Source organism: Harpia harpyja, chromosome 14, assembly GCF_026419915.1.
Source record: "Harpia harpyja isolate bHarHar1 chromosome 14, bHarHar1 primary haplotype, whole genome shotgun sequence".
Classification (NCBI taxonomy): domain Eukaryota; kingdom Metazoa; phylum Chordata; class Aves; order Accipitriformes; family Accipitridae; genus Harpia; species Harpia harpyja.
The window spans coordinates 14,392,727-14,415,745 of NC_068953.1; the positions used below are offsets into that span (position 1 = coordinate 14,392,727).

The window sequence follows — 23,019 nt, forward strand, 5'->3', positions numbered from 1 at the left end:
CTCCAGAGATGCTGGCTGTGAACCAGGTGTCCTGAAAAAACTTCCTCGTCTGGTAACCATCGCCTCCCAGCAGCCTCAGTGTTTGGAGAAGCGCTGGAAGGTTAGAGCAATACAAACTGAGGAGATGGGTCGTTGCCCTATCAGGGCAGAATCTATTTTTTTCTCAAAGAGGTGTCAGGAGGTATTTTTCTGTGCCAGAGTGTCCAAGTGAAGATTTCTGATGGGAAGTACAGGCAAAGATTTTAGATTTCAGTATGAAGTTAATCTTACGTTTGCTTTTAATATTAGTAATTAAATATAGCTGACTCAGTTAAGATGTTCTCAGTATCACGTTTACAGACATTAGTATCTTTTGTATGCCTGGTGACCCCATCTGGAACACAGTTTGCATTTCTGGACTCCTCAGTGCAGGACAGATGTTTAAAAACAGGAAGGAAATCAAAACAGATTAATGAAAGTGGCTGGGAATAGAAAGGTTTATTTAAAAGGAAATAATAAAGAAGATAAATGAGCAGATAAATTAATTACAGTGATAAAGGAGGGGCAATAAACATGCTTACAGCTGCAAGTATTGGCAGGGTATAAAATCCACGAGAACAAAATGAATGATTTAACATTATACATCATTCTTAACTGTTACTACGAGGAGGAGGTTGTTGTCTACATTATCACACGCAGCCTGTTGATTTATCCGTCAGTGGGCACGATTCTCTGGGTTTCTGGTGACAGGGACAAGGGTTCGAAAGGAGCATGTACAGGGGTCTCTGACTGCAGTGCAGGTCAGTCATTGCCATGTAGGTACAGTTTTCTGGGAAAAAAAAATCGTCAGTAGTGTACTTGGTTATCAAAATCAGTCGTTATGAATACAAAATGTGTTGGTACTGTTAATTAGTTTATTGAGACAGTGGTATGTCATGAAGTAAGTATAAATGTGTTGGTTTGGGCAGATTTGCAAATGTCCTGGGGAATCAGCTGCAGGGCCTCCAGGGCCACGGTGGCTGAGGCTGGGAACACGTCTGAGCCACCTCATGCAGACCCCTGCCCACTCGGGTTGGAGGGGCAGGAGCAAACCATGGGCTGAACATCATGTCCAGAGGGACTAGACATGGTCCCAGGATGGGTTGCACTGGGTTTCAGGGTGCAGCACAGGAATGACAGCGCTTGTCTGTCTTTGCTGCTTACAGGGGTGAGGACTCAGGCTGTTCACTGAGGGTGGTTTTCACTGTTATATTTGCTGGCCTGTGTGCCATCTGGTAGCATCTGCAAAGCAAGAAAATGTTGTGTGTTATGTCAGGGTCACTGGGTGTGCATTTCTCCAGCAGAAGTCCGAAGATTTCAAGTATGATGCATCAGACAGACAAAAACAAGCTAATTTTAACAGCTGTTTACTCCAAGCCATTGCCTGCATCAAGGAGACACTGTGAAAAACAACATTCTCATACAGAGTGTAAACTGTAAAGCAATGTAATTTTTCCCCCTGCCTCCTAGGAGGTTATATTTGTTCAGTGCCACTCAAGCTGATGTTGGGATGTTCTGGTTAACAGACCTGCAGGGCACGTCCTTAGCTTGCTGTCAGATGTTTTTTCTTGGTCTGTAGCAGTGCTTAGGCAGAACCTCTTCTTGCAGAGGGGAATTTTGTGATTAACTTTGGGGCTCTTGGTCCAGCAAACCTCCCCCCAAACTGAAATCCTGTGATACGCAAACTGCGGACATCAGGTGATGTCCAACCTGACCAGTGGCTGCAGCCTAGCTGTCTGTTTCACCACTTTCAGCAGAGGGGTGGGAGTTCATTCCCACCTTCCTAGGAATGCATCTGCCTCCTGTACATCCAAATAGCCATTTGGGAACATGGCTTATGAAAATCCTGAAGGTGAGTGGGAGCTAGAGTATTTCTCATCTATAGGCACCCAACAAGAAGAAGAGTATGGTCTTTTCTCTTTGGTAAATGAATGTTACCAACACTGTGTTTGCTTTCTTTGGAAGGGAAAACCCTGCTGGGTTATATCAGAGGCTGTTAACGAAACTTGCTTGCACAAATTATTGATGCTTATTTAGGAAGCAGCAGTGCAGGTCTGTGGTCTACGGTCTGCATTGATTTTGCAGTGAGTTTCAGGGTGTACTCATTAGTTTTAGACTGGCTGGTTTGCTGCCTGATTCCTGAAGAGCTGTCTCTCTGGCCATGAGTTCCTGTGGAAGCTGAAGCTCCTTTACCATAGGTGAGGGAGAGTTAAATGGAGAATGTACGGGGGAATATCGACTCAGGGACAGAGCTGTCTCACTTGAAGAGCAGGAAACCTGTCTGATGCTATGGTATTTCTGAGTGTGGGTTTCTTTCTTAAGAATGCTCTAGTGCCTTGTCAAGATACAGCGTGACTTGGAAAATGCTGGCATTTGTATTGCATATGTTGGACACATAAATGAACATGTGCTGCACATGGGAAGAGGGGCAGCTACAAGCAGTAACTTTGTATTTTCTGCTGCTGTGCTCTGTATCTGACACAATGTGATGAACACGGTATGAGGCTGCAGGTTCAACACCATTCTCCCTTCTGCCCTAGGGCTGACTGCATGGCAGAAACTGTCAGAAATGCCCTGCTTTGGCAGGCGCTGACCAAATCATCTCTGGACCTTTCTACAGACAGACCACATAAAGAGGGCTCCTAAACACTTTTGGCAGAATGTTCCCTTTGAAATAGGAAGTGTATCAATTGACTTTGTTAACAATCAGAACTTCAGTTCTCTGTTCTCCCCTTCTGTTGTACTGTAGCTGCAGCATCACCCTGCCAGCGCTAAAACCACATGCAGACTCATGATGTTGAAGCTACCTAGACACAGTGTAGGCATTTCTGGGCTTCCCTGTATGGGTAGAGTTAAAACTGCCTGAGCCTTGTCTGTGCTTAAGCTCTTCTGAGATCTCCTCCGGCCTTTGCATTTGGCTGTTTTGCCCAAACAGCCCCATTTGGCAGATGAACTCATTGCATCTAGTGGAGTTGGCTGTTGTACTTTTTGGGTCTCAGCTGAAACTGTAAAGCAGATACTGAAGTTAGTCAATCTGGCACAGCAGTGCTGTGTTTAAGGTGCTGTGAAGGTGCAGAAATCAGGAAAAATAATCTGCATTTTTAAGTTGAAGAAATGAACGAGAATATTGCCCCGCTTTAAGTCACTTTAGTACAGTGAGCTTACCCGCTTTCTGCTCATTTATTTATATAGTGTCTTATGTAATAAACACATAGTTGATTATCTAAGCCTTGATCAAATTATTCTTGTTTTATTCATGTTGCTTGGCAATGTCTCATTTACTGGTGAGTGCTGGTAGCAACTTCAAAGCCTCCAGAGCACTCTGAAATCCATAAAATGAATGTGCATGCCCAACCCAATAATGTTTCTTGCTCCTGTGCACACTGGTCTTGTGCAAATCCTGTGCGCTCACCTGCCTCCCTGTGACTTTTCTTCTTCTGTCACCCTTTTGCATCTCAGACGTAACCAAGAGTCACCTACAACGTAAACAGCTCATTTTGCCATCACTGCCAATGTACTCATGTGAAATATGAGCTGGAATATTTAGCTGCTAAGAGTGTAATTGCTTTTGCTCATGATCAGTAAACAGGCAAAAGTATTTAAATATATTTATTGAGTTTGGCACACAGCAGGCTTGTCAAGAGAAATGAATCAATTTGTGTTGCTTGTCTGGTTTTCTTCTCCTCCCCAAGCTTTGTTGTCACCATGTTTTTCATAGCATTTCTTCTCTGACTGTGTAGCTTCTCCTAGCCTTGGTGATCCAGTGGCTCTCTCACACAGGTTTTATGGTGCTACTTGTGTCCAGTGGCAGCTGGAAGGACAGGCTGCTGTCCTCTTGCATGTGTGCTTAGCTTATACTTGGAGTATGCCTTGCTGGTGTCTTGTCATTAGTTTTGCTTTGTTGCAAGCTGACAACAGCCATTATTTTTATTAGTGAAGAGGCTGGAAGAGTACTTAGTATCGTGGTGAGGCTGATTATCACCTCAGCTGTCCCAGTGGAGTCTGTGTGAATGTCATGCCGGTCATAACGCCTTGTTTTCTCTTAAAGTTTTGTGACTCCATCATTAGCTATGTGTTTTAATTTGTTTTGTTTCTTACTGGCAATTACAGCTGTAATAGTCAGCTTTTGCACACTTCTTTTCAGGCCTTATTAACTAGTCAGTGTTGTTGAAAGAGATTAGCACTGCAGTGGTCTATGCTGTTGTTTGAATTTGGACCTTGCACATAGCCTGATCAGCTGTCAGGGCTGCGATTAGTGAGAGCAGTGGTCCCTTGCCATTAGTGACAACAGTGGGCTTTCACGCGGGGAGGGGGTGTCGCTGTCTGTGGGAGTGATAGAGCTATTTAATGCTGCTAAACATCAGGACATTATCGCAAGATGCTTTGGCTCTCTTTAGCATCTGTCAAAAAGCTCATCAGTGGGACTAAGCTGGTGAACTAGAGTGATTTTTTTTTTTTTCAGCTATCTTTGATTTTAGAAACAAGAAAAGGAGCATTTCAGAGGGAGGATTGTGGGGGGAGTGAGGTGTGGTCACTCCACTACTGGCGTGCGGCCACGTCCTCCTCAGTGCCAGCCCGTTGTTCCCCTCCCTGCTGGGAAACCCTGAGAGGTTTTAGAAATGTTTGGAAATACACATCCAAGAGCTCTTGTTTAAGTATAAGAAATCTGTGGTGATGAAAGGAAAGAAAGAGTCACAGGATTTCCTATGCAGTTGTGTATAATTTTTAGTAATATTTCTAGAGTTTTGAAAATTTTCATGCCCTCCCCAGGACTTTGTGTAGAAAACTGTAAGTTCTATTAAGTTCTGTTTACCACACAAATAATCCTTTTTTTTTTTTTTTAAGATTGCAAAAGCTTCTGCCTTTTTTTTTTTTAAATTCTGACACCATTTTCCTTTTAAATGTGATACTAGACCCAAATGGGCTCATGACTTTTTCCAGACAATTCAGCATCGTTTCTAGACAATTAAGTATAAACCTCTGAGAAGTGAAGAATGCTTGATTTATTCATAAAAATTTGAGCATGATGATACTCTTTGAGAAACACGTGAATTAACCCTACTCTCATCACTTGTTGACACGTGTACTCACTGTTACTCTTCCTGCTGCGTGCGTTGATGTGATGTGGTGCGTTTGGTCCATTGCAGTGGAACACTTTCACCAGTCCGAATGTGGGCATTTCCAGTGACTCTGTGTTTATTTCTTCAGGACATTAGTGACATAACAGAGAGTCTTAATAAGCAGCTTCCAACCAACACAGATTTAGTTTCTGTGAAAGAGGTGGCATTTTTAGCAGGGAATATGAATTTCCTTTGCAGTTACCCTTTGCAGATTTTTAAGCTGCAGGGAACAACTCGTATGCCACTCTACGTGCTGCTGCACAACACCTCTGTATCCTGGTGCGCAGTGTGATGATGCCCAGTCTTCTGGTAAAGACTACAAAATACACTTAGGAGGTGCCTATCTCCCCCTGCTTCTCATTATCCAGTGTCACAATGTTGGGCCCTAGAAATCTGCCTTGAAAACACTGCTGTCTTCATGGGAAGTGTTTGGTCCTTTCTCAGTTGAAGTAAGTAGTCTCGGGCAACACGAAACTCCACTCAGCAGTGTGTTTCCACAGGGGACCTCCTAGCCATTCTCTGCAAGACCACCAGTAAGAGGATAGGTGGAAACCAGAACAGCTTCTCCTTTCACCACTGCAGTAGTGGTGCTCCTGATGTGGAGATGTGAATCGTTTCCAGCATCCCTAAAACTTCCACGCAGTCTCTTTACCTCTTTTGCATTCTACTGCTAACTATTTTTAACTTGAGCTAAATCCCAAGTTCCTGTAGCTTGCCAGTCTGCTCTCAAGAGGCAGCACCTTATCCTGGATGCCCATGAGGTGTGTTGTGTAAGCACACATGGTAGCTGTGTACAGGGCAGTGTTTTGTGCAGGCTGCCAGGCTGGAGGGGCTGGAAGGGCTGGTGTCCAAGTGACCTGTGGCTGACACCCTCATTTTTATTCAGTGAGTGTGAAATGCAGCATCAAAGCCAAAAATCCTCAAAGCCAGAAGCTGTTTAAACCTGTCTTGATACTGCATGCCTTCACATGGTTACCTATAACATTGCTGATAATACTTTGTTTCCCCCATCTCACCTGCTCTGGGAGGATGTGCTGCAGCATTGCTCACTCACGGGAAGCAGTTGGCCCGCTATGGTACATGGCAGAGCAATTGTGCACAGGTTCTGAGGCCATCTCATTTTTTTAAGGCGAAACTACAATATATTGTGTTATTTGAGAAATAGTGTGTTGCTGTGATAGTGTAGAGGCATGCCCAGGTACCAGTGCAGCCCATGATCAGCACTGGCATGGAATTTGGTGATCTGTGAAGTGAAGCGGAGCCTTTTATCTGTCGGCCCTTGTGCGCTGGTCCAGCACTGGTCCAGGTCAGTGCTTGTTGGATACTGTCTGAAAGCAGCAATTTGGCTTAAGTTTTCTAGCTGGTCTTTTTGAGACATTTGGGCTGATCAGTTGTGAAGCTTCCTGGTGGGGGTGAGAGAAGTCTCCTAACAGGGTGTTGAGCCAGTGCACACTGGCAGCCCCTTGCGCCAGAGATCTGCAGTACCCACGAGCAGTTCTGCACACCCCTGCTTGTGCTGCCTGTGCCCAGAGGAGAGGTGCCAGCTCCTCTCCTGTGGCTGGGCTGCTTCCAGCAGATGATGGGATCTGCTCGCAGGCTTTTAGATCTGGTGGTCCCTGAATGGAGAAGGGAAGGTAACACAACCTACCTAGCAGGGCAAGATGAGCTTGCAGTGCTGTCCTGAGATAACTGAGCTGACAGGGAAGCGGCAGGAGAGGAAAACTTCAGTAGAGACAGAAGGTGTCCTCAGTGAAACATCCCTGATAGAGAGGCTTTGTGCTGGAGGCTGTGGTGGTGACAGGTGAGCACTGGCACCTCTGTCACGTGGCCATCCCACTCTGAACTGAGTTGATGTTTTATAACTGCTGATGCATGACATTTCTGATGGGGAACGTGAAGGAACAGGGAGGTGTTTTCAGCAGCTCCTGTTGTCTGTTGTTGGGACCGTGTGCCCAGTGGCGGCCGGCTGTGGCTGGAGATGCAGGCTCACCAGTGCATGACTACTGCCTGCAAAATGCCGGTGAAGTAGGAGTCCTGGTCTCCGACCTCCTGCAGATCAGATTGAAGCCCAATGGGAGCTGGAAGGGAAGATGCCGTTTAGGATCTAGCTGAGGTGACAGCCAAAGACACCATAGGTACAGGGTCCTCAGCCTGCTTTGAAATGGACTTGGCAAGCTCTGGACAGGGTGATTTTTGTGGAGAAGGGGGGTAGAGAAAGCTCTTGCCTTACATACAGGACAGCCACTTAAACTTCAGCATGGGCAGACAGCAGCAGAGCCAACGTGGGTTTGTAGGAACAGCGTTGTATCAGCTAAAGGCTTTGTCTGCTTTGCCCTAGCATGGTGGGTTTACACTGTGTCAGCACTTTGCGGTATGTTGCCGTGTCCTTTTTGATCCTCTCTGAATAGCCCAAAGGCAGATTCACTGCATGTAAGCACTACCTTTAGGTCTGCCCATGCAGCGGTACTAACCCTGCCCACAGCTTTGGTTTTGGATTTCCTGTGAATGTTAACTGATCCCCAAAAAACGCCAAACCCATACAGTTACATCTGTGAGTCTTCCATCCTCAGTTTCTGGTGGTTCCTTGATTAATACACAAGTATTAACAAGCATTAATCACCGCAGTGAACCTGCGGGTGTGCTAAGAGGGACTGCTTTTAGTGTGCCTGCCCAGCAGAAATTTTAGGTGAGCGTTATGAACTGGCAAGTAAGCTCTGACTCTTGCTGATGCTTCCCCTGAAGGGCTTAACTGCATCCAGAGTTATTCTGCAGCATGTTCTGCAGTAGCTGTCACGCTCTTTGCTTCCACTGTGCTTTTATCAGGCTACATTTTCTACTGCAATAACTTAATGAGCACTTGTACTTTTTTATGCCTTTATTTAATGACTGTGTGACGAGTCCTGTGTCACAAATTTCTGTGGTTTTTTGCACACTGAAGGCTAGCTGACTTTAGAGAGCCCCTGTTCCTTTTTGCAGGGAGCATCACTTTCATCTGAAAAGGTTTCTGGGATAGATGGAAGGGCTGTGCACTGAAAAAAATAACACCTTTTTTTGTAATCCTGTAAGAGACTAACACAGCCAAGATTTTCTGATGAGATACGCCAATAGTACCTTCAGTGCTCTCTGCTGCTCACAATATTTCTTGTGTTCAGGGTGTGCTCAGGGTGTTTCACGTCAGGATTTTTACCACAGTTTGTTAGGGATCTAGGAGAACTCCCTGTATAGGACGTTCCAAATCAAGCAGGTTTTCCTCATGTGAAATGGGTAGCTTATTTTCCTCTGAGTCGACACTCCTGCTTGCTTAGAGGAGCTTTCTGGGAATACTTAGCTGCTGTTTCCATGCAACAACCAATTTTTCTTCACTGACATGCATTCACTGTGGATTTTCTGATTGAATGTGCGTGTATATAACCTTTTGTTTGCATGTTTCTCATCAACAGCTAAATTTCATTACCTTCTAACTCTCTTTTGCCTTTTTTTACAGATAAACTGTGTGACTTTCCCCCACCCTGACGTAATGCCAGAGCAGCAGTTGCTGAAACCTTCGGAGTGGAGCTACTGTGATTATTTCTGGGTAAGTAGGCAGTCAGCCACATGCCATATTGCAGCTCCTGAGCTTCCAAAAAAGTGGAACAGCTTGATTAGTGGTACAAAGTACAAGAGAATTTGAGCTGAAATGCAGTGTGTTAGGGCAGCACCAGGGAGTCTGAGAATGCCAGTGAAGATGAGGTAGAAACCATCTAACTGGACTCAGATGTGGGCGAAGAGTGTCCAGAAAGGCAAGGTCAGCTGTCAGGAGTTGATTTTGGTCAGGAAATGGGGAGGATGTAGGACAAACTACACATCTCAGAATACCGCAGCCAAAAGGGCTGTGCAGCAGGAGGGGGGATAGCGAGGTGGCTGGCAAGGAATATTATTTCATTGTTTCCCAGAGCACGAGAGCTAGGGATACACAAGGAAGCTGAGGGTATCACATTTAAAACAAGCAGATAGTTACAAATTTTGCATTTAATTGTAAAACTCACTCCCATGGGTAAATGAGTTTTTTAAAGGATGAGGTTTGTGAAGGACAGGCCTATTAGTAGCTCTTAAATTGAGTAGTTTTAATGCAGCCTTCAGCATGGGAGGTCTGCAGTGGCTGTGTTTCTGTGTGTGCCCTCTCATGCTTAGCTCCTCTTTCAGGATCCTGAGTCATATTAAAATGATACAGTAGTCCTTCAAGTGTGGAGCTGATAGAAAAAATCTTCCACTGGAAAACTGGTTTTTTTTGGGGGGGGGGGAATACTACCTCAATAATGAAGATTTTATGAATTTCACATGTCTTTTCAGTTACCAGTTATTGAAGTCCTTTCATTAAAAAAAAAAAAAAAAAAGAGATTCACTTACAAAAAAGTGTAACTGTTGGAGGCACAGTAGCACTTCCCCTCGTGCATGCTCAGCGTTGGTGTGAGGACTAATGGCTGTAACTTGCTAGAATACACTGACATACTTGCAAATGGTCCCGTTACCAAACCGTCAAAGTTTCTTCATTTTCTTCCAGTCTTCTGATCCCAATAAGCACTAAATCATTAATGGTGTATAAGCTTATTTTTTGCCTGTGTCTTACAGATGTCCTGCTTGGTTCTTTCTGTTTAGGCTTGGCCACTGCTTGGCTCCTTGGGTTTGGTCACATCTCACCCTCAGTGAAATTCCACTTAAAGCTGCCTTTCTCCTGCAAACTTCTATCCTCCCATAGCTCCACTCCCAGGACTTTCCTCTTGTTCGGCCTTGTCATCCATGGTCTGCCCATGACTCACCCTCCTTCTTCGATCAACTCCACTCCTGTTGTTTGAGCTGCCCGGTGCCTGGTGTGGTGTCCTACAAGTCTCACACTTTGATTAATGTGGCATTTTTCTCTGTGCAAACGTGCAGCATCCAGTATATTGGAGCAAAACCTGTGGTCCTTAGGGAAGTGTTCTCTGGGCCTGTTTGTTGGAAGAGGGTAGGAAATGAAATTCTGAAACAGGGAAAAGCAGACAGAGGAGAGAGAGAGAAGAGGCAGCAGAGAGAAGACTGTGTTGGTCCTTGTAGCAACCCTGAGAGTCAGTGGAACAAAGGGTGGAAAGGACTGTGTGGGAAACAAACAGTGAAAGATGGGATATATGGCAGTAACCTATTGAACAAGTTGCTGTTTTACCCTGCTTTATAGCAGATCTCTGCAGACTGGCTGTATTTTTCTGAGTGCAAATCATGGTTGAACTTGACAGTCTATTAAAGGTTGTTTAGGGCTGCGTTACCCCCGGAAGGAGCAGCAGCGTCCTCCCATCTCCCCCAGCAGTTCCCTTGTGCTGGCTCCAGGATCCCTTCTTCTCTTTGCAGGGTGAGCTGTCAGGGCTCACGCTTGCTGGAGCCAGCCCAGAGGCATCATCAGGTATGAAAGGCCATGGGCAGAAGGGAAGGCAAGGCTGCTGCTTTGGCCCCAACATAGTCTTATGCTAGCTAAAGATAACTGTAAAATTTCCTTTTTTTAATAAAAAAAAGGAATAAGAGGAAGGGGAAAGAGAAAGTGTTGGACTATTCCTCTGAGAGGGGCTGAAGTGCTGCGACCATCAGCTGTTATCAGAGCAGGGCTCTTCGGACACCACTGCTGCCTGTTGCTCGGACTCCTTGGGCAATTGCCGCTGGGAACTGCGTGTCTGTGTTTTTGATCCCGGTGTCTTTTTGTTGAACTTCCTTTTTCCTTCTAGGCTGATAAAAAGGATTCACAAGGGAACAATACAGTGTCGGGATTTGAAATTCTTCTTCAAAAGCAACTTAAAGGGAAACAAATGCAGAAAGAAATGGCAGAGTTTGTTCGAGAAAGGTAATTAGCACTTTGCTATCAAATTAACTATTTATGACAATTTTTTTTTTCCTGATTTAAATATTCCTTCGGTACATTAATGACATAGCTTAACTGTGTAAAAGATATGCTACCAATTCTTAAAGAACATTTAATATTTCTTTAATGTCCATCCACACTCTCCAGTCTTCCCCAGCTCTCACTTGTCTCTCCTGCTGTGCTTGTCTCAGTTGTATTGCACACAGGCTGTCCGTTTAGATAGAGGGAGCCAAGAAGGTTTTAAGCTGCAGATTCAAGGTAAAAACATGGACATGGGAAAAACAGAGTAGAGGTGATATTTAGAAAGGAAATATTTTGTCTGAAAAATAGAGAAGCAATTTGTTGACTGAGGCATAGGCACAGTTTCCTAGAGGAAGATGTAAAAAGACATCACTTGGGACTTAAGCTGATTATGGAGCTAAACTACACATACAGATAATTTAGAGTGAACCCCAAGTCATAAAGGCAGATGTTGCTACCAGAAAACGCCAGAATGCTATTAATGGTCTGTTGCTCTGCTGACACGGGAAGTGCACTGAGCACCAAACAAGCAGTTGATATATGCTCAGCTCAACCATGTACAGGAGATGATGTGACATCATTACTGATAAGTAGTGTCACTGTTATTTGAAATCACTTGTCATGTGTCCAAGCCAGTGTAAATCATCTTGAGTATGATTCTCAAAACTTGAGAACTGCCCATAGGGAACAAGCAGTGTTTGCTCCCAGCAGGAAGGCAGAGCATGCTGATGGATGTTCTCTCCTGGAGGCAGTTGCACCAGTTGAAGGAGCTGCCTTCCTCTCTTAATGCCTCTATATTGGTGCTTGCTGCTGAGTTGGTATTGTCTTCCTGCTCTGCTGCTGCGGGCACAGCATGGCTGTGCTGATGTAAATCAATAGTGGTGGAAACAATTAATGGGGCAACAAACAGGCACCTGTGTAGGCGTTTGAGGGGCAGTTCAATTGGGCAGAACTTGCAGATAGTTGCTTTCATTTGTGGTTTCTTTTCTTTCTCCCTCTTGTCTTTTTTTTTTAGTATTAGGGATATGGCAGCAGTGGAGAAATGCAAAGTATAGCACAGGCAACAAAGATGGTCTGGTACAGGAGGTGCAGAGTGCCCAGCATCCACGTGTGGTTCCTACTGCCTTTGATGTAAGACAGTCCAAGAGATAGTTGCCTCTCTGATCCATGAAAAAATGTGACCAGAGGATGCAGGAAGAAGAAAGGACCAGCTGGCAAAGGAAAAATACAATTGAGAAATAGTCTTGCTAAGCTAGAAGATGAGGAGAAGGCAAGCAGAATTGTGATTGCCATGGCCAGGGAAAAGAGGAGGAAAGCTGCTCCAAAGGAAGTAATATATAATGAAATTTGACAGAAACAAAAGAAAGGAGCATTCAAGAGGGAGGGAAAGCTTGCATGAAATGAGAGAAAACAAGGAGAGAGCAGCTCTGACACTGGGAAGAGTCACGTTCGTGTCCTCAGTAGAGGAGGAAATAGGCACGTTATAGAAGAAAAGACAGAAGAGATTCACTGTGTGCTGGAAACAAGGTTTGGAATTGAGTGTGAAGAGGATCTAGATGGGAGGTATAAAAAGATGAATATATTTTTCTTCTGTTTGGACAAATGATTCAGGATTGCTCTGTGTGGAAAAGGAGGAGGATAGTGTTGAGCTGGAGAGGTTACTCATGGAAATGAGAGCTCAGGCCATCAGGGGAACCTTTACATTGCCAGCTAAGAGGGAAGAAATACTGATAAGATTTTCATGATGACCATCAGGTGGCTCAGGGAATACAAGACCACATTTACCTAGGGGTTTTCATGTCCAGAAAAATTCTCTCCATCTGTACAACCAGCCTTCTGGAGGTGAGGTTCAGACAGCTAATAAAAACAGCTTTAAATAGGAAGCTGGGATGAGACACAATAACCAGATTTCTTCATTGAATAACCAACAAGAGGCAATACTAACTGAATCTGTTTTATCAAGTAGATGCTTCTAGAGGAGCTACTTGTAAATAGCAATCTTACACTAAGCACTTATGTGTTCATTCAGTTCTTGTTGACAAAGGTAGGGTTATAATACAGACTTGGAATTTTAATAAGACAGATCTCAAGAAAGGGAGGAAAATAATTAGAAAATTGACTGAACTGAAAGATCAAGGGTGTGGGTGTGAAAGAAGGAAAAAATTACTTTAAATCAAAAGTGAAAATAAGGTCCAGCATTTGTATTCAAGTAAGCACTCCAAAATGGCCAAGAAAATCTGCAGGCTGCCCTGAATAGCATCACTCTCCAAGTATAAGAAGTAGTGTTTTTATTAGCAAAGGAACACTCTCTTAAGCTTTTGGCCACTCACTTTTTAACTGAGCTGGGCTATGCTTCACAAATTTAAAATAAATAGCAGAGTGTTTTAGTTACATGAAAAGAAACACAAGCAGGAGAAAGGCTGTAGTGAGTCTGATGAAGGTCTGTCTAGCCCACTGACTTTAATCTGACCATGGCAGTACTGAGTGCGTAAGAGGAAAAGAGCATGAGAGTCTCTGTCCTCCCAGCTTCCAATAACCAGAATTTTGGGGATTTCCAGAGCCAGAGTTTGCCTTAGGTCTGCCATGTTCAGCAGATACTTGTAAACATCTTCCACTGTTTGTCTAATCCTTTTGAGTATTTTTATATTTTTGACCACTTTGTAGAAGACTTCTGCAATTTATGCACTACAGGAAAAGTAATTATGCTTCTGTTGTCTGATAATTTCATTGTTGCCTCCTGATCTGGAGAAATAGTGTAAAAAGACTCATAGTCACTGTCTTCACACAGTGACAGTTGTGTAGATGTCTGTCAGATATCCTCTATCACCTTTTCTCTGTGTTCCCCTTGTTGTCTTAATCTGTTTAGTTTCTTCTTGCATGGTAGTCACATCAGATCATCTTTGCCTCCCTTTGTAGCTCTCTAGTTTTTCTTCATTATAACACGGTGTGACTAAAACTATTTGAGTATGGGCACACAAAGTACTTTATTTCAAAAAAAAAAAAAAAAAAAACCAAACCAACAAAGCATAAGAGAGCAGGGAATAAACATCCAAAGAGCATCTGGAACTAATAAAGTCAAGACAGTATGGGTCAAAATGCGCTTATAGTTTGTAATGCTTCTGACTACACAAGGAGTGAAATTCTGAAAGTTTTCAAACAAGTTAGTGGAAACAAGAAACGTACGGGTTTTTTGGTGTGAAGGTGGAGTAACGGCAAAACAGCCATGTGGATTTCTGGAGGTAGGCTCACAAGGCTTGGGAGTCCCTGTGTACTGATGTGTTGGTGTTTCATGGTCACCACAATCCAGAGTTTGCAGTGTGTTTAAATCGGCCAGGGCCAGGAGGCATATTTTTTTTCCCTTTTTGAGGTATATCTTCATCTTGGTTTTTAGCCTCTTTTGAGGTGTTCAAGGTGTTTTGGCCACAGATGGTGACAGGACGCCAGGCTGGGGTGGAACAATTTATGTCTTGTAATTGGGGCTCTTAAGCAATAACAAATTCACCTTTTTACTGTTACTTTTTAATTGTTATTCCTCCTTGCCAGGCAGCCTGCCCTATTAGTAGTGCCACCCACCTGCACTACAAGTAACACTTGAAATCCCAGAGCCTGGGCCAAAGTTGGGATCGGTGGGGAGTGCCTCCATCAAAGCCAGTGGCTTTGCATGTAGGGTGCCATGCTTAGGACAGGCACTGATGGTAGCAGACATAGTGTGTTTTATGTGTGATTGTGAAAATCATGAGGCTTCCTTTTGTCTTGTTGTGTTCAATCCTTCTCCAGCTACAGCAGTATCAAAGAAGGACTTCATGGGTTTTTAAATTCATTATTTTCACAGCAAACCTTTATGATGAAAGATGGTTATTGCTCTGTTCATGAGACAAAAGACCAAGACATGGATTCTGTGAGGGTCTGTCAGTATGGGCAGCTCAGAAGAGTGAGCAGACCAGCCAGCGCCTTTGCACACCTAGCATCCACAAGTAAATCACTCAAAGGCATCCTTAAGCCAAAATCCAGCAGGAATAAAGTTGCATGGTGAAGGTTGTAGACTAGAGCTTTGGTTGGGAACTCTGGTAACTGAGGCAAAAGCAGTGAGCCCTGGCTTTGGGCTGGACACTTAGGTATTTATCTCAGCTACATTTAGACATTTGCATCTTTCTTATAGTTGACCTATGCTCCCTTTGTAGTCCATAGAAATTGTCACTTCTGAGACAAGATTAGTCTCATCCTGAAGTAGGTATTTAAAGTAGGTCAGGTGAAATGTGCCCGCATAAAGCCCTTTTCATAGTGAGGTCCTAACCCCAGTGTAGCCTTTGGTGCTGGACAGCTGTATTTGTTGGTCTTGCTACAGGAGGCATGGGGAGCTGGCTGGTTTTGTTCTCATGGGAGGGGGAAGAAGAGGTCTGTAGTTGTACTGTGCCATACCAAGATGGGTATCACCTTGGGCCTCAGCCAGCTGCATCCCACAGAGTGACATTCAGATCATATTTTCAGCAGCCCAGAGTATCAGACCCCTCTTAGCTGGGCTCAAGGGACCCCTTTCGTCTCAAATGTGCCATGCGTAACTTTGCTTGCTCAATTAGCTACTGCAAATGGGCATGCCAAAAGTATCCCACCTTCTGTCTTCTCACTGGAAGGAGATGGATTTCAAACTAGGTTTTTCTCCTGCTTGTACGTAGTTAGCACAGAATCTGGAATTTCTCCACCTGGGTGCCACTCATCTGTCTCTCGGAGATGCTCTTTTGAGCAAGCTGGTTTGAAAACCAGCAAATAGCCAGTTGTTTGCCCTAGTTGGTATCAAGTATACCTTGCAGATGTTTTACTAGGAGAAGAACTCAGGGGAGGTAGAGATGGGTTTCAGGCATGATGCACGTCACCTCTGAGCCAGCAGCTGCTCCTTCCCTCCCTACTATGCAGTCAGCATTTCCCTTGTCCCCTAGCTCAACAGCTACAATTGTTCTTCTCCCTGCAGCCATTCCCACAGTGGTTGTGTGCCAACAGCTTCCCTCTTCTGCACCCCTACCACTGGCAAGCTCAGATCCTGTTCCTGGTGTGGTGCTGCTGAGTGAATAGAGAGAAGGACAGGGCAGTGGGTGGGATGGGTGAAGGGCAGGGGCTGCACCACAATGTGTCGGTGACAGTAGCCCCTGGCACATCTTCACCAGTTGATCGCCTGTAACGGAGAGCAGGAAGCACTCGGTGTCCCTAGGAAAGGTGCAGTCCAGCACCCCAAACCTCATTTGGATTTCTCCTGTATCACTGCATTCCTTCATCTTTGCTTCAAGGATGTGCGACCTCACGTTTAGCTGCAGACTGAAGCACATGCTTCTCAAGTGAGCCCAGTTTTGCAGACAGTCCGTGTTGCACAGTAGAAACACTTTGTTCTTGTTATTTGCTCTCCAGAACCGTAGCTTTTTCTTCTAATTTTATCGCACATGCTGTCCTGCATATATCCCTGCTCTTGCCACAGCATTTTTAGCATATGGAGGGGAGAGATGGATCCTGAAACTGGTGCTGCCAAGCCCTGGAGACTGAAAGGAAAATTCCTGTGGCAAGATCTGTTAAAATGCAGAGAATTTCTTTAAATTATGTGTGTGGGTTTCTGCCTTAAAGCTTACTTACTGCTGTCTTTTTATTTTCCCTGTGTGTGTGTATGTGAGTATAGGATAAAGATTGAGGAGGAATATGCTAAGAACCTGTCCAAACTGTCTCAGAATTCCTTGGCTGCTCAGGAAGAAGGGTAAGTGTATCTCTGTGACTTCTGCAGTAGACAAGAATGTTAACATAAAAGGCATTCCTCCCACGCAGGTACATGTATTTTTCCTGACCTCTCCCATTGAGTAGAGGTTTATTTAGCTTAGCATCCTGGGTGTGTTGGAGAAGTATTGGAGTATTTTTCTTTTGAAGATGTTCATGGTAAATTTTTAGGAATATGTGTATAAAACATTGCATTTCCAATAATGTGTTTATGCTATCCTTGTTCTAGCCAGAATTAGTTCCTTTAGGAATTAGCATATATAAGTAATAAAATACTTTGAATATGGAAGAATATGTGGAATATATATACTGCTGAAAGTAGATCCATTAGGTCAGACCAGTAGAACTGGAGCGGCACAGACAGAGGGAGGACAAAGAAGTCTCTTCTCATCGTGGGTCTGGCTCTCCAAGAAAAGTAGCAGGTTGTCCCTTATTTACAGCATGTTCACACTTTGGAAGTTACTAAGAAGGTATTAGGCAATGCAATTCCAGACCAGATTGCAATTTTTCAGTAATAATGAAAAGACACCACTCCTGAAGGTTTAGAAGTCGGTAGCTCTATCTGTTCCAACACAAACCCTCTAAGCACTGAAAGCCAAGGTTGGAAATTACTGTCCTCACCCTAGTTCTGACACTGTGTTTCTACTGGCAGTGAAGCTCCACAAGGTGTTTGTTCAGCTTCCAGTAGGCAAGGACAGAAATTGTAGAGGCTAACTAGGCTGTTGCTTCTCTAAGCACCTACATTGATGATGGTTTCTGTTCTTCTTTCCCCTTTAGGGGTGGGTGTTAACCTGCTCCTAGCAAAGCTAAACCCACTTTCTTCCACATCCTTCTCCCACTTTCTTCTACCCCCAATAGGAGAAGGGAGGAATGCCTGAAAAAAATGAAGGGAAAGAAAACTAGGGGAGAGTAGATCAAAAGAGAGGGAATGAGGACCAAAGCATAAAGAATGTTCAAGTAGGGAACTGAGGGGGATACGGAGCAGAGTGCAGGGAGCTAGGAACACTGCCTGGTGGTGCTCTGCCTGGGCAAGGTGAGGGAGTGGAAGGAGGTCCTGCTGGAATTTCTCCTCTTGGTGCTGTAGTAGCCAAACTGGCTAGGGCCAGGAAGAGGCTAGTGAGAAGATCCTGGGAATTGGTGAGGCCTGGGAAAGGGAAAAATTCCATTTTAAAAAGTGAGGGAGGAAAAGCAGCCAACAGGAGGATTTGAAGGAGCCAAAAGTGGGACTGCAGCCTAGCACACTCAAAGTAAACATTCGCCAGGGTCTTCCTCTCATTCCTGAGAAGGTGTGAATCGGGGGACCCCATGAGCTGCTCTGTGAACACACCAGCTACCACTGCTGGTTTCGTACTACACAGAGCATTTTCCAGCTTTGCTGTCCAGCAGTCTGTGGAATTGACACAAAGTATGGGCTGTCCCTCCAGGGTCCTATGCCCTCCTCTGGTGGTAGGAAGACCCACCATCATGTATGTGAGTGGGACATGAGGGTGATGATATGGGACCGATTTGTGGTATTGGGATGGTTCTGTCCAAGTTGCTGTGAGTACAGTGTTGCTGCACGTACACAGAAGGTGACACAATCCATGGTCATTTAAGTCATTGTAGTTGGATAAGAGATGCAAAAGATGCTTAGCAGGCTGAAATGCCTTCTTCACTTAAATAGATCAGATAAAACAGTTAGTGCCAGTGAGAACTGTACAGTGGTAGGGGACCTCAGAGTGGGACTAGGGAAGGGGAAGAGTTGGGAGCACTTACGTAGGCGAAGCAATCTCAGGTTGTTTAGCTGTGATGAACACCATACTTGAGGACTCAACTCACTGGAGTAACGCCAGAGATTACAGATCATTATTTTGAAATTGCAGATGACAGACCATTTTTCAAGCTATCAGGAAGGGGCAAATATGACTGTCTTTGAAAAGGGGTGGGGGAGAGAGAGGAGGAGCCGGGAAATTGTAGATCACTCAGCTTTATTTAACCTCTGCAAAGTGGTAGAACAAACCATCAAGCTTTCTAGAAGCACTTAGTGGCAAACTAAGGTGGTGAGCAATTATTGTGGATGCATACAGAACAAATAACCTAACTTCCTCCAGTGGTGGAGTAACAGAAGAAGTCAGCATCATAGCTCTTAATTTAGTATAGCTTTTTGCAATGGGAGATTCTTGTAAGCAGGCAAGAGAAATGTGGCCTAAATAAAGCCTAAGGTGCAAAACTAGGTAAGACATCATACCCTCTACTTACAAAAAGTAAAGTGCAGAAAGTAGCTATGGAGTGAGATCCCATAAGTTTTGTCCCACGTCCAGATTTTTTCAATGTTTTTGTTAATGACCTATGATAGAATAAATAATGGGTTTACTGTAATCAAAGATGAGACAAAGCTAGGAGGGATGGTATGTACAATTTGAAGAAAAAATTGCAATTCAGAATTATTTTGTTAAACTAGAGGAATTAACTGAAAAAAATTAAGATGCATTTCAATGAGGAGAAAGTACCAGGTTTTATATTTTCACAGGATATGAAAGATACAGTTACATAACAGTTTGCAGGAGAAGGATCTGGCTATAGTGACTCACTAGCTTATTCATCAACAAGTTCACACTGTTGTCTTAAAAAGAAATCATACTGAGATAAGTAGAAGAAAGAGTGTCTGATACGAAATAATCTGTTACCAGTTTAGCAACTGGAAGACCTCTGCTGGAAGACGATGTAGTTTTGGTTATGACGCTTTAAGAGGAATCTGTTGGAGAGGGTCTAGAGGAGCATACCTAAACTGCCATATTCTAGAAAATAATTTGTCTGAAGGAAAAAGAAGATGGAGTAATTTTCAAATACTGAATGGCTTCTCCGAGGAGAAGTAGAATAATCTGTTCACCAAAAGTAGGGTGTAAAGTAGAAGAGGCAATGGAAAAACTGCATTGGTGAAGATTTATTTTAAGGATTAGAAAAGAAAAACTTTGTTATGGTAAGGATAAGATACTGAAGTATCTTGCTTATGGAGACTGTGGCATTTCTGTAACTGGAGATCGTTATGAACAGTGTTTTCAAAGATCTGCTTCGTACAATGCCAATATAATTCTGCCTTGGTCACAGAGATTGGTTATCTTCTCAAATTTCTGCTGTCACTTTTCCATGATTTTGCTGAGCAAGATACGGTACCAAGCATTGTACCATATCTATCTGACAAATCTCGCTCGGAGGATGTGCAGAAGACAGGGCATTGATCATTGTCGCTCTGTATTCTTTCAGCACACTAGGAGAGGCTTGGGCTCAGCTAAAGAAGAGTCTAGCTGATGAAGCAGAGGTTCATCTCAAATTTTCGTCTAAGGTAATCTTTCGCAAAGATTTTTGCCCTGTAATTGATGTGGATCTCCCTTCAGTGCTTGTTAGTGGGGAAAATACACATGCATATATGGTACAAATTTAGAAGAATTAATAAGTTTGTGAACGAACTTACTGAAACTCTGTCCATTCTTCCTGCCAAAACCATAGTTTATTTGATCTACCTGATGAGTGAAAACACATCTAGCCTTAATTTTTCGTAAGAAAGAAGGAAAACTGATTCTAGAGGTTATTCACCTAGGGCTTTTAAGTTCCAGCCTGTTCAAGTAAATTTACCTACAGCTTGTACAGATTACTTCTGTAGAGAAAGAAATAAAAAATATTTGGCTTCTCAACAAGAATCTACTGTATCTGTCTGGAAGGAAGAGAATCAGGACTCTGACTTCTTTGTATTGTTAGTGTTTCTGAAAAGTGCACTGGAATCTTACTTCATGTTATTTTTGGATTTTTCTGTCAAGTGATGCCCAAGGAGATTACTTGTACAAATTATGGTATTTATCTGTTTTTTTTCCACCACATGTGACATACTCTTGCGTCCTGTTACATTATTTTAACCTCTGTGGGTGATCAAGTTCAATGCAGTGGCAGATATCTCAGCGCAACAGCCATGTTCTGGAGGAAAATTATAGCTCTGCACTGTTTGTAAGTGATTATGCAGAAGTTACTCAGGCAACCAGCTGCTGCCTTGGTAACCCGCTGCTCTGCTTCAAACTTCTACTTCAGGGCTGCAATTAGTGAAATACTTTTTGCTCCCCATTGTCCTCCTGTATTGTTTTCCAAAAGGAAGAAATGCACCCTGGAGTGGTGTGTGCATGTAGGCAGGCAATGTATAGCAGCTCTTTCATTATTTTACTTTTCCTTAAACCCTGCACAGAAACTCCTGTAGCATCCTCTGAACTCTCCCCGCTGTTCTGGTACCTGCTTTGGGAGTTCCTAGTTCCAGCTTTCTTTTATTAACAGAATATGTTTTTAAACATATTGATTATTGCTATTACTTTCAGAGAAGTTATTTTTAGAAGTAGTAATTGTATTTCTCGTTGATAGTTGAACGAAACCAGTCAGTGCTGGCACAAGCAGTCAGTGCAGTGCAGAGCACACCAAGAGTATTCAAACATAAATACCAGCCTTTAAGACACTGAACAACTTCTGTGACAGTCCTTCATGGCACTGTTACATTGGGGGTCATGAACAGATCAGAGAAGGTGACAGCACTCTCGCAGCACTTGGAACATAAAATATTATTACACTACTAATGCCTGTACAGACTGGCATGGCAGCTATAGATACATGCACACGAGGAATCCTTCAAGGCCATCACGGCACTGAACCTCTTCTCCAGCTATCTGATTATCCCTCACTGAGCTCCAGGAGGTGAGTTCTGTTGGAGGAAAAGATGCACATGTGTTGTACTAGTTGAAGTCATGGTGGGCTGGCCTGGCTGATGGTGTGTTACCAGGCATTCTGGAAATGGTGCTGGCGGAACAAGGGCAAAAATAAGTACTTGTGAAATGAGAGGAATTTTTGAAGTGTGATTTCTGATAACTCAGCTGTGTAGTTTCTCCAACATCTAATAGTATGATTAACCCTATGCCTCCGTCTTTCTGCCTAAGTCTGTACCATACTGGTACAGAGATACAGGGTCTTTGTCCTGTACCTCATAACTTTTAGCAAACTTCTTGAGATTTCAAGTCCTTTCTCACATCACACCCATTCAGTGATGGGTAAGTGTCAGAGTTGTCTGTATACGCTGGTGCTTTAAATCTCTTCATCTTAGGAAAGTAATTTATGTTTTTTTTCATCTATTGCATACATTTGAAAACCTTTTAGCAAGATCTTCTAGCAAAAAAAAAAAGAAAAAAGAATAAATATGGCCAACTATAATGCAACATTTAAAAGCCTGGGTCATTCACATGTGAGTCTATTTTGGTAGCTTATGGTACGTCTTGCAAGATGGAAGTTGAAATGGGATAATGATGCTAGAGGAAAGATGACTGCCTTCACTGAGAAGTCCACCTCTTTGATTCCCAGAACACAAAACTGGAAGAAGTAGTTGCCTTGTTTGCATTTTGAGCCTCCTGGTGGTGTGTTTCCCATCTTTATGAGGATCTCAGAATTTCCCGTCCCATTATAAACCATCTGAAATAAACAAATATCTTCACTATCTCTTAGGCAAGTAGAACTACCAGTGGCATGCCCTCCTGTTTGGTGTGTCCCTGGCCCTGGGAATTTTTATAAGGGTTTTCACAGCAATGCCTACTTATGTCAGATGAGTCAGGTTGCCACTTCTTCCACTGAGGATGACTAGCTCATGTTGGGTTGTTTACCCAGGTTAATCCAGTTATTAATAGAGCAGTCTGAAGGACACACAGACTGTTTAGCTACTTCAAACTCGGTTGGACACAGACATCTCTATCAATTGTAATATATTGCCTCTGGAGTTCACTGAAGCCATACTGAACTTCTCTCTGTTCCAGTTCTTGTTCCATTGAGCATTGACAACGCTCCTGACATAGCTATTGGTTTGTACCTCTGTTCTTGAAAGAGCTTGTGTACCCATGCTGGACCACAGAGTAGTGAACAGGTCTTTATTAGCTTGCCTGGGGCCATCCTGATGAGACTGTCATAAAAATATCGTCCAGAATTTTCTAGTCCAACCCCCCCAGTCAGAGCAGGACTATCACCCACAGTGGATCAAGTCAGCTACATCTTTGTCTGGCAAAGTCTTGAATATCTCTAAGGACAGAGATTTCACAACCTCTCTGGTCAACCTGTTCCAGTGCCTGGCTACCATTCTGGTGATTTTTTTTTTTTTTTTTTAAATGACATTCAGCCTGAATCTCCCAAAGCTCAATTGTCTGTTGTGACATTGCCTGGCCATACAAAGAAGAATTTGGCTCCATTACCCTTGCATCT

General features: G+C 43.6%; 1 protein-coding gene across 4 annotated transcripts in view; it reads left to right on the top strand.

The window, feature by feature from the left end:
• The window catches only part of GAS7 (growth arrest specific 7), a 113,609-nt gene that overhangs the window by 72,758 nt on the left and 17,832 nt on the right, over nt 1-23,019 (top strand). For all 4 annotated transcript variants that reach the window (XR_008238172.1, XM_052807304.1, XM_052807306.1 and 1 more), the window contains 4 exons: nt 8,623-8,712; nt 10,865-10,980; nt 16,679-16,753; nt 20,014-20,092. Coding sequence is in view for 3 of the 4 variants with exons in the window: in XM_052807304.1 (XP_052663264.1) it covers nt 8,623-8,712; nt 10,865-10,980; nt 16,679-16,753; nt 20,014-20,092 (360 nt within the window). In the remaining variant the exon portion in view is untranslated. The remainder of the gene's footprint in view (nt 1-8,622; nt 8,713-10,864; nt 10,981-16,678; nt 16,754-20,013; nt 20,093-23,019) is intronic.